This window comes from Glycine soja, chromosome 7 (genome assembly GCF_004193775.1).
Source record: "Glycine soja cultivar W05 chromosome 7, ASM419377v2, whole genome shotgun sequence".
Taxonomy (NCBI): Eukaryota; Viridiplantae; Streptophyta; class Magnoliopsida; order Fabales; family Fabaceae; genus Glycine; species Glycine soja.
This window is the reverse complement of record NC_041008.1, coordinates 46,747,197-46,764,168: the sequence shown is the minus strand read 5'-3', so window position 1 is coordinate 46,764,168 and position 16,972 is coordinate 46,747,197. Positions and strand designations below refer to the sequence as shown.

General features: G+C 33.2%; 1 protein-coding gene and 1 pseudogene across 3 annotated transcripts; one reads left to right on the top strand and one right to left on the bottom strand.

Moving 5' to 3' along the window:
• The first annotated feature begins 1,490 nt into the window (after positions 1-1,490).
• Positions 1,491-7,872, top strand: LOC114420294 (annotated as a pseudogene). Its single transcript, XR_003668374.1, has 6 exons — positions 1,491-1,812; positions 2,047-2,226; positions 2,870-2,986; positions 3,140-3,289; positions 5,210-5,268; positions 7,538-7,872. The product of XR_003668374.1 is annotated as an uncharacterized LOC114420294 (transcript).
• A 5,301-nt stretch (positions 7,873-13,173) lies between these two features.
• On the bottom strand, positions 13,174-16,692 carry LOC114420293 (prolycopene isomerase, chloroplastic-like). 2 transcript variants are annotated; one of them, XM_028386227.1, is made up of 8 exons: positions 16,050-16,692; positions 15,904-15,957; positions 15,539-15,826; positions 15,049-15,165; positions 14,748-14,939; positions 14,485-14,643; positions 13,914-14,150; positions 13,174-13,709 (listed from the first exon to the last, which is right to left on the bottom strand). In XM_028386227.1, exons 1-8 carry the CDS (start codon positions 16,479-16,481, stop codon positions 13,395-13,397), a joined length of 1,794 nt encoding a protein of 597 aa, XP_028242028.1. In that variant the 5' UTR covers positions 16,482-16,692; the 3' UTR covers positions 13,174-13,394. The 2 variants fall into 2 exon arrangements, with proteins under 2 accessions (XP_028242028.1, XP_028242029.1); XM_028386228.1 differs by lacking the exon at positions 15,049-15,165 and having other exon boundaries at positions 16,050-16,680.
• Positions 16,693-16,972: the final 280 nt, after the last annotated feature.

Genomic DNA, 16,972 nt, shown 5'->3' with positions numbered 1-16,972 from the left:
ATAAGTTTAAATATGAGTATTTCAACTCTATAAAATCACAAAAATGGAGTTTCAACTCTATAAAATCACACAAGAAAGAAAATATATACAATTTTCACAAAAAGAACTATAAATTGGAGGCACATTGCTATTTTCTTGCAAATTTCCAATCCAATATTAACTCATGAATAGCAACTAACAGATACTCCCCCCTCCCCCCCTACCACCCTATGCCACCACCATTATCATTGTAGTCAACATTGTCACCAACCTTATCATCATTACTATTGTCGTCACCGCTATCATTTCCAGGACCATCATTCTCGTCACTGTCATCGTTGTCGTCACCATCACCACAACCACATCATCGTCATCATCTCCGTCATAATCACCACCATCGTCGCTGCCACCACTCATCGTCATTGTTGTTGATGCAACCACTATCATTGTCATTGTCACTACCACAACCACCACCATTATCACCACCACTACCACCATTTGTCATTGTTATTACTGTGAGCAACCACCACCACCAACACTATCACTATCATTATCACCACCATTGTCATCTCCGCAACTACCACTACCATCATCGTCGTTGTCCTGTCACCACCCCTTATCATTATTTGGTTTGTATCATGGTGCACACCAAACATTGGATATGATTAAGGCTTATCCCACTCTTGTCCTATTCATATATGATATATTTTATCACATCGTATCTTATTCTGACCACCAAATGGACCCTTAGTTTCCTTGCTAAAAATATTTTTTTTAAAATAACTCTAAATGTTAAAAATGGAGTAAATTACAGTAATTACCTTTGAAATTTTGTAAAATTACACAAACATTCCTTGCTTTTTAAACCATCACAATAACTTTCCTTATATGGCATGTGTTAGTGTTATATGTAAGGGCTGTATAACATTTTCAAATATTAAGGGGATATTAGTATAACGTATAAGAATGTGTCACTATAATGTTTTTAAACATAAAAGAAGTTAGTGTAAGAATAGAAAAATAGTGATGTTATATGTAATTTGAAAAAAATTCAAGAATGAGTGTAGTTTATTCTTAAAAATATTTAAACGGATACAATATGCATGCTTAGAATAGGAAATAAATATATTATTTTAAAATTATTATTCAAAAAATTAAAAATTGTTAAAAATAATAAAATAAAATAAATAATATTAATCTCACAAAAAATTTCGTAAAATTACACAAATTTTCCTACCTTTTCTATTCATACACTAACGTTTCTCAATTATTTAAAAAATATTACACCTACAACGATAAAAGGGAGATTTAGAAAATCTATAAAAATAATTTATAATTTTCATAATTGATTTCAATATATTTAAACTTTATTATAAAGCCGAAAAGGATGAATTTGTTTTGGGTTTGTTTAATGTAAAGCCCAAAAGTGAGTGGGTCCCAGTCCCTAGGTTGGGAGATTCTCAGCCTTTCCAGTTTTGAGAAGGAAAAGGGTAACATTTGTATTTTGGATTGGATTCGAGGATAATTATTATCGTAAAGAATATTAAAAAGCGGAAGAAAGCAGAACAGAGCATAGCAGAGCAGAGAGGGAGGTGGAAAAAGAAAAAAAGGTGAGGAAGAAATCGAGGAAAAGGAAGAGAAGAAGAAGGAATGAGTGCCACAGTGACTCTAACTCTAAACCTATGTCGTTCTTCCATCGTTGCTTCTTGTCCACATTATAACCACAAACCAAACCCTAATTTCAATGCCTTGTTTAGCTTCTCTTTGTCCCTGTCTCTGTCTCACCACAGACGCATCGCTATCTGCAAGAAACCATTTTCCTCAAGACGGACGGTATATATCTCTCTTTCAAAACTATTATTTAGATTGACTATTTATCGTATCAAGCTGTTGTCTAGTGCCTCCCTCATGTACTGGTGTAAGTAGGGTAGTATTACAATTATTTTCTTGCTTGTTCTGCTCATGTCAGTTTCATCTTGCATCATCACCACTCCTTGTGGCTTGTGGGCAGTTGTTGTTCACTAATTTTTACTACCAGGGACTCTCTGTTTTTATGTACTGGTATAGTGGCTTCATGGACATATGAAAAGAGATCGAGATTATGAATTGGAGAATGGGTTAGCCTTATTTGGTTCTGATGAAGAACTAGCGACTCAAATTCCAACTCAGGCCCAATCACTTGTTGAAGGATCAGGATCCATTCGCGTAGCGGAGTTCAAGCCTGTTCCTGATGTTGATTATCTGCAGGTTTGTAACAGCATGTAATATTGGCACTTTTTTTTTTTTTTTTTTTACTTTGACATTTAATTTTAACACAACTGACGAATATTCATAATCTTAAATTGTTCTTGCTGGACATTAAGGGTCCATTTTATTTGCTAAAATTTATGGGACAACACAAATTAAATAGATGAGGACAGGACAAGAACTCAACTTCTTGTTACACAGAAAATCATGCGACAACCCAGATACAAAGTATTCAAAAGATACACATACCCCACCTCTCTCTTATTTCTCACCCATTATCTACTAGATGCAACTACCTTATCATGGCATGTATTCACATTATCTACTAGCTGCAACAAGCTTATCATACCATGTATTTTAAATTCACATTATCTACTAGTTAGCTTACTTGTATATATTCTGTATTTTGAATTCACAATAATAATGTAAATTCTATTAAGATGATTAATATTAAAAAGGATATTTTAGTAAATTTTATATTATTTTGCTTGTGTTGTTCATTGTTCATCAAACAATGTACATGATAAAAAACTGTTGTAACTCAATTGTTGCCTTGTGCTATACTCTTTGTCCTGTACTGTAGTGCATGTCAAACACACCCATAGTTGTACAGCATTTTGAACTTCATTATGTTTCTTTACAGGAGTTATTGGCCATTCAACAGCAAGGACCTAGAGCTATTGGCTTTTTTGGAACTCGGAACATGGGATTCATGCACCAAGAACTAATTGAGATTCTTAGCTATGCTATGGTTATAACTGTAAGTTTCTGTTATTTTACTCTATAGTATCATATGCTTTCTTGTAGTCTTGTGGAACACAATATATGGTGAATTGGTGATGCAGTATAGTTATGATTTTTGTTAACAATTCCAATAGCTGTGTCTCACAACTTCTTGTCCATCTGTTTGTAGAAAAATCATATATACACATCTGGAGCATCTGGGACTAATGCTGCTGTTATCCGAGGTGCTTTAAGGGCAGAGAAACCGGAGTTGCTTACTGTTATATTACCTCAAAGTTTAAGAAAACAGCCTCCAGAGAGTCAGGAGCTATTGTCCAAAGTAAGGTTTAAGTTTGAAGTTTTTATATGCTTTCTTAAAGGTTTGGATATAAGTGTTTATATACTTTTTGAAAAAAGGATTTTCATTTTCTTTACATATTGTTATTTTAACAGTGGTACTTTTTTTTTTTGCTGTACACCGGTCTTTTCTGTCCCTCTATCTGATATCTGTTTATACTGTTATAGAAGGTATTCCTTTATTTCATCTCTATTTTTTGTCCAAAACTATTCAGATTTTATTTTCTGCTAGAGTGCTATTTGCCGCTTAATTTCTGTGTTAGTTCTGGTTTGTATCACATGGTAGCAAGTAGCAACCTTTTTGTTGTGCCAAGGCACATCCTTTCCCCACTGAGTCACCATTGATGATTAGCATAAATAATTGTTTGAGCTTTGGGTTTTACAATCATATCATATCATTTTAATACATCACATCATCAATCTCTTAATAGTCTCTATTTCTCCTTTTCCTCCCATTATACCCAAAGCCATGTACTTTCAAGTTTCAACAGAAAGCATGGGAGCCTCTTTGTAACCTCCAAAACTACAGGTTCAAACCGATATCACTTCTTTCTCCACCAACAAATTATGTATCACTAAATGTGTTAATAATTAATATTATTTCCTCATGTCATCAATTTTGTGTTATAAATAATTATATATGCATATTCCCTGAAAAGCAGTCCTAACTTCTCTTAAAGCTTCAATTATTTCCCATATTTTTTGAAATCAATTTTGGTATTTTTCTAATATTGTAAGATGCTTATCCGTTTTCAAAGGGAATCCCATGCATTCAAATAAGTATAATTTTTTTTTCCTGGTGATTGTATTCTATATTTTAAAATCAAGATGATAATTGAACATGTCAAGTGACAGTTGAAGGTTTTAAAGGTTGATTGAAGCAAATTGCCAGCATCAAGGATTGGATTATTGTCTAGCTTGTTGATAGGCCTATAATGCAAATTTATAGGATAGGGACTGGGAGGTGAGAGGGCGTGGGATTAGAAGAGGGAATAAATGGACCTAAGTAACATGGCCTTGTATATGAAAGTAGAAAGAACCAGGTGCACCAGCTGAGGGGGTGAGGGAAGAGACAGAGGGACAGCATAACAGAATGGAGAGGGGAATACGAGAATCACACTGTTAGGATTCAATTGCAAGGTATGGGATTTCTATTGTAGCTTTTGTGGCATGGTTCTCTTGAGGTTCTTATCACATGCAAAATGAGGAGAGGGAGAATGGTTATTTGGAGGGAGGAGGGGAGGGGGGGAGTAACCGAAGAAAACGGGGAGGGGGGTTGTAATTGAGTAGTAAAAGTTATTTGGCTAGGCTGAGTAGAGAAGTGGGTACTTCCTTAGGAAAACGGGTGTTATAGTCTCTAGTGTTTTATTGTCCATCTTGCGAGGAGCTTTGCTCCATCTGAGTTATTGACTGTGAGCAGCCTTGTTGCATTCTTATTGGGTGTAACAGTTTGCTTGTTTCTTTTTTGTGTTTTTTTCTTTTTTTGTGAACTTCGTTTCATTGAGTGTGCATGCTTTATGCTTTTAAAGATGCGTGTCCTCTCCTTATTCTAATTTCATCTTTCTTTTCTTTTTTTTCTATTAAACAACAAATATGATAGTTTACAAGTTAATTATCTCCTAAATTAAATGTACTTGTGATATCTTGTACGTTTCTGTACTTTTGTTACAGAAGGAAATTTGTTAGAAGGAAAAGGCTGTTTAGTAGGATTTAGGTAATTGGATTTTTAGGATCAAACATCATTTTTAGGTTTTTTCTTTTTTAATTTTTTAAAGTAGCCAAAAAAAGAAAAAGCCAGTTTTTTTGTGGCTATTTATGTTCCCCGGGTTTCTGGTCTGACTGGGCGGACTGGTCCATTTTTTAGTCACTGGTTATGATTTCAATGATTTTGTCGAATATGCAGGTGAAAAATGTCATAGAAAAGCCCCATAATGATCATCTACCTCTAATAGAAGCCAGCAGGTTTGTTCTAGCTTTTCCTTGTCTTTCGTTTTGGGGTCATGATAGGTGCTTTGGGGTCATGATAGGTGCCTAGACTTTCTACTCAAAACCTCTCAGACTAACATACGAGCCAATGGATGACAACTTGGTCTTGTTCTAACTTATTCTTAATAGTTCAGGACTCTCAGTAGAGTATGTGAGGGGTTTGTGAGTTTAAAGTTTGTGCAAATATCATTATTGTTCATTTTACTTGAAAAAAAGTTAAAGAAGGAACCCCGTAATTAGGAAATAGCATGTTCAAATGGATGCTACAGTGCTATGTTTTTAATGGGTATAGTGCCAGTTTAGGGATGCAATGACATAGGACATATCTCACTTATAACAATGTTTTACTGTGTAATGTTATGTGTCAATGTAGACCACACCTCATGTTATTTATAATATGAAAAAGGAATATGTATTGATTACAAGATCAATCAATTATTGATTAATAAGAAACAAAATATTCTAATAATAAATACAATATTAGGAATAATATCAAGACATAATCTCACACTCTACCTCAAGCTGGAGCATGTGTCATATGAACCAAGTTTGTAACAAATATGATAAACCCAACATAAACGAAAATAAAGACGATTTCAGTCGTGTGATTGTGCCAAAAAACCTTGACTGCAGCCAACGAAGGCCCTTAGTGGCAATGGGTATTGTTCACCGGTGAATAAAGCATGCCCTGAGGCGGAAGGAGGCGGTTCCAGTGTGATGCTTGCCAGAAATGCGTCACGTGTCGTGTACGTGAACTTCTCTCGCTGGAAAGTGGCCCTGTGTGGGGTTGCTGCAGCAGAGTTGGTTGCGTACGTGGATGACGTGGCATTCTTGGAAGGTCACTGATGCTGACCGACAAGAGGGCGGCACACTGGTTTCCGAATAGGCCGAATAGTCGGCGCGCACAGATGTGTCTGTGTGAGGGACATTGGTGAATGTCATTGTGGAAGCAGATTCTAAAGGAGGGTCGATTGAGGCCATGAAACACATTGAAACAAGGCCAAACAGAACCTAAATGTGAGTCAAATGAAAGCCAAACGGTATGAAAAACAGCCAAGCAGGGGGCTGGTAAGGTTCGCTGGAGATGGAGGAGGCTGAGGTTGGTCTTGCCAACAAGTGGGTGTCACCGGAGACTGGCCACGCGTGTGGGCGTGTGCAGCGGCATTTGGCTGTGCGATCAACATCGTGGTGGTCACCGATGGGAGGCAACAATGATTGGAGGAGGTTGCTGGCAAAAGGGTGTTGGGACAGCTGCCAAACAGTGGCAGAGGGAGGCTCGGTACTGTGTGCCTGTGCAGAAACGTGGATCAAACCTAGTCTTCTGATATTAGATTTAAGGAATTGTGCAAATAGGTCATTGAAAGTAGGACGACTAGCAACCTTACTTGCTCAACCTTGCTCTGATACCGTGTAACAGTGTTTTAATGTAATGTTGTCTGTCTTGGATGCCCAGACTAGCCTTTATTTATAATGAGCAAATAGGAAATAGAATATTCTAATAATAAATACAATATTAGGAATAATATGAAGACATAATCTCATATCACTGAATGCTATTGCTAGTGTAACAATACCATCTCTACAAAGAATTTAGCTCTTGTAAAGTAACCAAATGTGTAAAAGTGAACGTGTATCTATTGATTTGAAGTAAGCTGTCTCGTGATCTTAATTCTTAACTAATTTTAGATCAACGGTGAATACAACTTTACTTTTTAACTTGCACATATCTTCACTCTAGAATAGTCAAATCTGTCTAGAAACCATCCACGATCCATATCAATGCAGTTTGAAAAACTTTCGTTTTGTAATCAGACTGTAGGATTATTGTCACTTTTTGAGCCAATTTTTTTTTATCCCTTTTTGAGCCAATTTAAGTAAGTTTATCCGTCAAGTAGTGGAGAAGAAAATAAAATGAATCAAAGTCTGTACGAGTTAATTTATGCACTTGAACTTTTAATTTTCATATAATTTTCTCAGAAACACCCTGTCTCAATTGAAAAGTTCTCCATAGTTAGTTAATCCACATTGTGCCCCTTGGTCAAGCTCTAGTGCAAGTTCAGTTTGTAGGCTAATTTGAGTAAGATGAATAAGCTTGTATTGATTGCGATAAAGATTGGAGCATTATTTTTCCTTCCATTGATTCACATGCAGGCTATATTATTATTATTTTTTGTTTTGAGAAAGCTATGTTGTTATTGCAGTAAAGATTGGGCCATTATTTTTTCTTCCATTGTTTCACATGCAGGCTATGTAATATGGATATCATTTCGCACGTGCAGCAAGTCATTTGCTTTGCTTTCCATGATAGTCGGTTGCTCATGGAAACTTGTCAAGAAGCAAAAAATTTGCGGAAGATTGTGACTCTTTTCTACCTCGACTGACAATTTTTATCCAGGTCTATACATTATTCCTCTGCATAAGAGTGGGCTGGGAGAGAGTGGTGCTTATTTTTGGTTTGTAATTAATAATCAATGATATTGCTTTAAATTGCTTATTTAAGTTCACCTAGAAAGGTATTTTAATCGCATTCCTTTTTGTTTAGCTAAATGACCTATTTGATTATTTATCTTTTTTTTTTCACTTTAGTTCTTTATCATGTTTCTAAAGTAATGCAAAGTTAATGCATTTAATAATATAAAAATATTAACTGCTAAAAATTGTCTCGATGCTTTTTTTCTTTCTGAAATACCTTCATGTTATAATTAACACGGTGGTGGTTTCCAACCGTAGAAACTGCCACTAAAAAGTTTTATTTTTTTAATTGAAAAAAAGCAAGAACATGTTCAAACTTCTAACCACCTAGAATCGGAATCCAGAACATAACATCCTTAGCCTAGACCAATGTTGCATGCAACTACAACCCAGAAATATCTGGTTCTGGAAAACACAGTTCTGGTTCTGGAAAGTGACAATAGAAATGGAAAAATGTGTTTCTAGTTCTGGAAAGTGACAAAGGAATGGTGTTGGAAACGTTGCACAGAAACACCAACAATGATGGCCTCGTGCGGAAGGCCGTCAAAGGCAAAACTTCAAAGAACAAATACATGGTTTTTTTTAACAAAAAAAAAGATGATGGATGGCCAGGAAAGAAATATCCTTAAAGACCCCTAGTATACAAAGAACTTGTACCAAAGATTCGGATTTGTAGAGGAAACATGTTGAAAAAACAAAATTAAAAATGATGAATTTGTGAAAAGTATTTAAATTTGCTCAGAAACAAAATTAAAAAACAGGTCTATAACTAAAATCCGATCTCAACACAACATTATGAAGTATCAATTACTTGAAAACAAAGTGAAATAAAAAACATTTAAATCAAAACATTTGTGAAAAGTAAGAAATTTTAGCATTTATGGTTAGGGAGACAGTAAAAATAATTTTTTTTTAAACAATGTGAAGAGATTTTCAGGGTTTTTTACAATAACTGATTCTCTAATCTAGAGCTCTTTTATTGGAAGATCAACAGAAAATCGTTCAAGATCTGAGACTAAAAATATTCTAATCATTTAAGATGAAGTAATTTATGAAAGCTAAAAATCGTCACAAAATATCTCATCTTTTTCAAAAACAAAGTTATGTTGATTTTTAGCCGTAAAAAAATTATTCATGATAAAATAATAATAAAAATAATTGACACATATGAAACAGACAAAAAGGACTAAAATATTTGACCAAAAAAAAGTTTGAGGACTAAAACATAATTTATTCTTGAATTAATAATAAGTTGTGCGAAAGTAATTTTGATGTTGGTAAAATTTAATACATGATGACATTTTAAAGTAAGTATAGAAGTTAGCATGTGTATGAGATAGAGTATTTTCTCCTTAAAATTATACCGTTTGCTTAAAATTCCTCTCCATTACTCCTTCATGCATCAAACGTTGATTTTCGTTTATTCGAGTCTTAACCTTCCCATTACTCCTACAAAGGAGATCTCCTTTCCAGGAAGAGAGAGCCTCCAAAACCCTAGGATAAGGTGTTACTTTGTATATTTGTAGTTTCTCAATTTAGAGTCCTAATAATAATAAAAAAAATATTATATACTAATATTTTGTTGGTTAGACTTGAGTTTGAATTCTTTAAGTAAGAATATCAAGATCTCATATTCAAGTTTTTTTAATAAAAAAAAATTGTTAAGAGACAAAATTCATTAAAAGTAGTCAAATAGACATTTTCATATATATTAGTTATTAGCAAAATCAAGGGTGTGTGTGTGGTATGTGGTTGACATACACACTTATTTTTTAGTGTGAATACATTAGCAAATTATAATAAGATATTGTCTTAAAATATAATAATTACGTAATTTGTCAATACACAGATTTTTTCATAAATACACTTCTCTCTCCTTTTTTTTTTCAATCTAAATTACTTTGCAATTTAATTTCCAATATACATTACTTGAAACTTTCTTTCTCCTTTTTGTTTTTTTAATATAAATATTATTATACAACTTTTTTAATTGGTTTTAAAATTACTTATTTATTAAATTAAATTTTATAATTTTGTTTTTTTTTATTTTTTAAAGAAAAAATATATAGATAAAGAAAAATAAAAAAATTGGATAAAATTAGAGTACAATTTTTTAGTTACTTTGTATGTACTTTTGTTGTTAAATTTATGTGTTGTTGATATTTTTTTTTATTATGTTCGTTAATTAAAAAAATAAGAAAATCAGTTAGTAGTATTAAAATAAACTAAAAAACACACTAAAAAATAATTAATACATCTATCTTATATAATAGATATAAAATTTTAAAGAGTAGTAACTGTTATATTGAAAATATCTTTAAAAATATTTATTTAGCAGTTATTTTTTACTTAAGTGATAAGAATTGATATTTTTATTATTTATGGCTTGCAGATATGAAAAGAAAAGATTAAAATATCCAAAAAATACTGATAACTGTTAAATATGAACTATTTTTTATATTAAAAATATCCGAATCAATGTGACAAGAATATGAACGAGATCAGTGGGGTCTTGATCCAAGGAGAAAGATGACGGTAAATGATCGTCTCATTTCAACTCACATTCCTAAGATGGACGAAGAACAAAATGAACGAGAAAGTGAAAAAAAATGTAAAATTTGTTGGCAACATGGTCATAAAAGAAACAATTGTCTTAACATATCTCCATCTTAAATTTTTTTCTTAGTCAAGCGTAATTATTTAAGTATTTTATAGATAATGCAACATAATATTCTTCTATAAATTGTTAAACAAAAATTCTTCTCATTTTTAATTAAATCTAAAGACATAAACAAACTAATTATATTTAGTAATATAATTATATTATAAATAATTATATTAGAAAATTCAAATTTTAAATAAAAATATTCACCTAAAAAATATGTTAAGTAAATTAAATAATAAAACAAAAATAATTATATTTAATAATATCATTTTCTTTAAAAAATTAAAAAAAATTATAAAATTTAATAAATAAGTAATTTTAAAACCAAATAAAAAAATATATGATATAATATTTATATTTTATTACAAAGTAGTATAGATTGGAGAAAAGGATGAGAGAAAAAGTATATTTACGGGAAAAAAATTGTCAATACACTCATTGCTAAAAAAATAAATGTGTACACGTTAGAAAATCTTTTATATACATACATATTAATTTGTCCATTGTGCAAGATAAATATTTTTTATAAATTAAATTTTATAATAAATAAATATTTTAATATATAAAATAGAATAAATTACACTAACCGCATAAAAATTTATGAAATTATAATGTAATATATAATAAAATAAATACTTTAATATTTAAAAAAATTAAATTCTTTCAACTTTTTTAATATTCAAAGGTCCCTTTTAAAAAAACATAATGTAATATTTTTCAAACAATGAAAATGAAAGATGTTAGTGTTAGAACATAAAAATTAGGAAGAATTTAATGTATTTTTAATGAAACTTCAAACGTGATTAGTGTAATTTATTTTATAAATTATAACATAATTAAAATCATTAATAAATAAATATTTTTAAATGTATAAATGATATTTTATGTTCACCATAAACAATTTAAATCATGATAATAATATTTTTAATTATTGATATTTTTTAAAATATTAAATTCAAGTTTCTTTTATATATATATATATATATATATATATATATATATATATATATATATATATATATATATATATATATATAAAAGTTTCTTTTACATAGGACCTAATTTAAAAAAATTCAAGTTTAAGGACTTAATTAAAAATAAAATTTTGAGTGAGGTAGTTAAAAATATTAAATAATTCAAGAAGTTACAAATTAATTTAACCTATATTTATTTTAAAAAGTAAAACCATAAATTACTATTAATCATAATTTCTTTTTCTAGTCAACATCCTTTTGTCTTCGAGTGAATAGACAATTTAATCCTTGAGATTGTATTCATTTTGTATATTAGTCCCTAACTTAATGTTAAATTCAAAAATAATCATTCCGTTAAATTTTAAAGTAATGTTGTTAGTAAGGTCAATTTTAGTGCCACGTGGACTATCCAACGTGACACTAAAGGATGACGTGACATGACATGTGGGCATGCCTCTTTAAAGATGTCACGTCATTTGATGATAATAAAACGAGTAAATAGGTAATTTAGTTTTTGACTTTGTATATATGTTGTATATTAATCCCTATCTTAATGAAAAATTTAAAATAGTCCCTGTGCATAAGTGTTGCAAAATAGTTTTTCCATTAAATTTTAAAGTAACGTTATTAATGAGATCAATTTTAGTACCACGTCATTTGATGATGATAGAATGAGTAACTTCTTCAGATCTGATGGTTATGAAGCAATTGAGGCATATATACGAAAAAGAACCCACACACACTTGCACAAATAAAATGAACCACAAAAATCCACAGTAACTATCTTATCTCTGTAGTCGTCAACACCAATGGGCGAGGTCCGCATAACCATTCTTTTTTCCTCTTTTTTTTTTCAATTACCATCAATGTATCATTCCGAATTCTATTTTTTTTATGTTCTGAATAGGAAGAGAAAAAATCAGAGGAAAACAAAGTGGAGGAGAAAAAAGCAGAGGAAGAAGGACAGAAAGAATAAGAGAAAAAATCAGAGGAATCAAAAGATGACAAAGAATCTAAGGAGGAATCTGCGCCGCCAGAAATCGTGCAAGACACAACCTTCGCAATGCATGAACACTTTAAGCACGATTTCTGGCATCTTTTAAGTTAGAGATTATTTTGCAACACCTATGCAAAAGATAGGGATTATTTTAAATTTTTCATTAAGTTAAAGACTAATATGCAACAGAGATACAAAGTCAAGGACTAAATTGCCTATTTACTCGTTTTGTTATCATCAAATGAGGTGACATCTTATGATTTTGCTACCATTTGATCATATCTATCTTCTAATCATGTTTCTGATCACACATAACTTTCCATCTTGCTACATTTTCATCTTTTAAAGGCATGTTCAATCTAATATTTGATAAGTATACTTTGTTTCTAGAGACTTGCACACTTCATATTGATACTTCTCAAGTTTGATCCAGTTCTTTGTGGTTTGTTCTAAAGTGAATCGTCAAGTCCTATTCTTTTAACAGTGTTGTCTAAGCAAATAATTATTATCTTAAGTTCAGAAGACTTAAAATGTGCTTATTGATAATTTGTTATCATTAAAAACTTCATCTCATGATGGGCTTGAGTTCAACATATTTTTATTTCAGTAAAAACACCTTTTGTGTGTTATAATTCCAAAGAAATATTAATAACTCACTCTCTTACACATTCTTTTCAACACACATTTTTCTATTGATTGAAATTTCTTGCTATTGGCACTCCTCTTCCGCATTTATTTTTGCTTTTCAACAATCTAATTATAAGAAAATTTGCGTAACATTTTCCAACAATTTTTTGTGAATCATTAAAAAGGTAACATTTAGTCTAGTAATAATTACAAGTGAAAATTGAATGAAGAGAGCTAGGTAAAACATGCTAGATGTGAAAAGCCACACATAAGTTATTGACCAAGATGTAGTTTTTGCACGAGAAGTAGAAAAGATTCAATCTTTTCCAGTGTGAAAACGTGGGGACATGAAGATGAAACCTTGGTTTTATATGCCAATTGCATCGAGCAGCTTGGAATGTTGAGATACCGAGACTAATGAATTTGCTACAATTGCACCACTGGCAGCAACTGCTGGGACTCCAATGCCAGGAAAGGTGGAGTCTCCGCAACAATAAAGCTGTGCAATGGGAGTTGAATGTCCAGGAAAGGCATCTGAACCAGCTTGCACGGCTGGTCCATATGTTCCTCTGTTCCTCCGAAGAAACCTTTCATGTGTTAGTGGACTCCCAACCAACTTCACTTCACATTTCTCCCTGCTGAAACCTGTGCCTACTGCTCTCTCCACAGCTTTCCACATTACCTGATATGAATAAAATAGCCGATTGAACTAGAGAAGTGGAGAACTGCACAAGTATTGAATCTTGAATAATTGCAGCTATAGCCACTAGCCAATGATGATTTTAATCAGATTATTTTTGTCCTCTTCTTCACAGTTATAAATGCAACAACATCCATTTTTACAAATAAACAAAACTCGCTGAAAGTGATCAAACAACACAGATACCTCTGATCTTTCAGCTTTGAGATTTCTGTATTCAGCACTCCTACGATCAAGTCCTTCCCACAACTCAAATGGTTCAGTTCCTGGCATATAAGCATGTAACACGTGTTTCCCGTGCGGTGCCAGATTAGGACTAAGTACACTAGGTATTGATATCAACACAACATTCTGGTCGGCATCAACTCCTCTTTTCCAGTCATTTACAACTATATGATGAATTCCCAGATCACTGCGTATACCCTGGACAAGGAGATATTGGAAGATGTTATCAACTTGAGCTTAAGTAGTTTAGACAGTGGGTGATTACAGCTACTTGAAACTTGAAGATGCAACAGCATGAGTGACATTACTTGTGCCGTTGTGGTATAAAAGGAGGGAAACTACACCAATTCCCAGTGAAGAAATCACCGATGAAACAGTGTTTTCTGCACTACCAACTATTTGGAATGCAGTTCGTGAACTGACCAAACACATGAAAACTTCGGCCGTAATATGGACCTTCCTCTTTTATTTATCAATTGCTTCAAGTAAAAGACATTAGAAACAAACAAAACCAGTCACCAAAATGGCAAACCTCAGCATCAAATCCCAAATGGAGATGCATGAATGAATCACATTGAGGAGTCGTGTTAACCCTATCCGAGTAGGACTTTGGAACAACTTCTTTGGGTAGCAATTTTAAAGTGTCCCACATCGATGCATTGCTGACAACAGCCTTTTTAGCACGTATGAACTGCAGGATACATAAATCCAGTTTATATTGAAAAAATAAAATACAGATGTAAATCCAAATAAAGTTGATCTTTGTGCCTTTCTCATCAATCAAAATGTACTCACTTGACCACTTCCCAGCTTGACTCCAATGGCTCTGTCATTTTCAACAACAATGTTTTCCACATGACTTTGAAGAGAAATTCTTCCACCAAATTTCTCTAGCCCTCGCACAAGAGCATCAATAATAGCTGCACTTCCATGAAGGGGGTACTCAAGACAGCATCCCGGTTTGTACCACTCTGCAAACATGTAAATCTGAAGAGAGGGGGGGGGGGGGGGGGGGTTATGTTTAGACATCAATAAAAAAAATGTTAGTAACAAAGGTTTCACTAAGTTAGTACTCTAACGCTTCAACTTTCTGTACCGTTGCTATAGAAAATGTGAACATATGAAAAGGATCAATCTTCTGCAGTCTGTTAATGGAATCAAAATTTAACAAGAGGCCCTTTAGAGATTGACGTGCTGTGGACCACCAAGTACCCTTCACCATAACTGTAAATTTATGTTCTATAAAGGTGAATAAAGAAAGGCAATTATCTAAAGACAATCCTATTGCATAAACAGTACCATTTCACAAGTTATTCTGTCTTTTTTTGTTTGTGTCTTAACATATGAGAATTCAGAAGAGAGAAACTTTGGTGAGCTTCTTATGGCCATATATGGAACTTGATGTGCTAATAAGAGGAATGTAAATTTATAGTTTTACTAGTACTATTTAGAAATTAAAATTGAGAAGTTGTGGATAACATGGTTGCTGAAGAATAATCTGTTGTACAATAAAAATGAAGCAAGCGGGACACGGGGTTAGAAATTCATAAGTCATAGTGAAGACATGACATGTGGTTCGTAGTTACCATCTCTGCTGAGAGTACGGCATTAGCCTTGACCCCAGCAAGCAAGAATGAGAGGAGGTCAATCCAATTCCGTATGAAAGGGTCATTGAGTTGCAAATCATCAAGTATTTCGGAGAAAGGTCGGAGAAGTTTTGTGGCCCTAAGAGAAGCTCGAGGTCCCATTTGAAGAAAGGATTTGAATAGAGAGGGGGCATATCTAGCTGCAGCAGTGGAAAGAACGCCCAAGTCTCCTCGAATAGATAGAGGGGGAAGAGCCATTGCAGCTGTAGATAATGGAAGTACAGCATCCTGCGAAACAAAAATTACAAAACTTGTTTGCAGAATATTATTTATTTATTGAGATGATGGAAGAGAAGAGAACTCACTAAAAGTTTCCGCCATTCAAGAACAGCATTTGGACCTGCATACTGTTGAAGGTCCTGCAGTGCGTGCAAGTGAGACAGTGATGAGAGAGAGAGAGAGAGAGAGAGAGAGAGAGAGCAGAAAAATCATAAATGAATGTTTGTTGGACCTTGAAAAACTCCGTCGGGCCTATGCGCGACAAGAATTGTCCTTCGGGTATGTGGACCATCCATGAATCGTAAGTAGCGCATGGAAGAGACTCGCCGAGCGCATCCAAGACCTGAGCAAGAGGATTAGCCTGAGGACCCCTTGATTGCAAGCCAGAGAACAACGATGGCCCAGAATCAAAGTTGTAGCCTTTGATATCAAAGGAATGGGCAGCACCACCTGGTTGGTCGTGGCTTTCCAGAACCAACACATCTTCCTCGTATCTTGCCAACAGTGCTCCACAGCACAGTCCGCCAATGCCACTACCAATCACAACAACATCAGCTTCTTCTGACTTTGAATTGGATTTCCATTTCCTGTCCCTCATCACAGCTGCCACAGCATTACTACGATATGAACTGTAACATCGACCACCCATCATCGAAACAATCATCTTTCTCTTCACTTCTCACTTCTCACCTCACCTCATTTTGTAGTTGCTAAATTAGCCACGTCACCGCCAACTTCTCTTCTCTTTCCGCCTCAAAACAAAATCCACTACATAATTATTCCCTGCCTCTGCCAAACTTCTTCAGTCAACAAGTCAAATTTGTACCTTGTTTGTTAGATTTTCGCTTTTAATTTTTTATATTTTTTTATCCTTAAAAATTTGCTCTCTCTCGGGAGTAAGATCCATCATGTAAGAGAAAAGAGAAAGGAACCCAAGTGGTTTAAGGTTGGGGATTTCGTGTGTGTGAGCTCACATTTTGGAGATTTAGGGAATCATCGGGCGGTTTTTAATTGGCAAAAACATTTTAAATGATTTTATCAACTAATTTCTTAAAAATTTTGACATAATAAAAAAATTTGCCACATCAACATCTAACATATAAATTGACAAGCACGAAGAAAAAAATGAAAAAAAATTTACCAAAACCGATTAAA

What these genes read in the sequence shown, in the direction of transcription:
- LOC114420293 (XM_028386227.1), bottom strand. Translation starts at nt 16,481, where the DNA reads ATGATTGTTTCGATGATGGGTGGTCGATGTTACAGTTCATATCGTAGT. An exon ending in GCCCGACGGAGTTTTTCAAG is followed by an intron (nt 15,958 to 16,049) that starts GTCCAACAAACA and finishes CACGCACTGCAG; the next exon opens with GACCTTCAACAGTATGCAGG. An exon ending in CCGTACTCTCAGCAGAGATG is followed by an intron (nt 15,166 to 15,538) that starts GTAACTACGAAC and finishes GTTATGGTGAAG; the next exon opens with GGTACTTGGTGGTCCACAGC.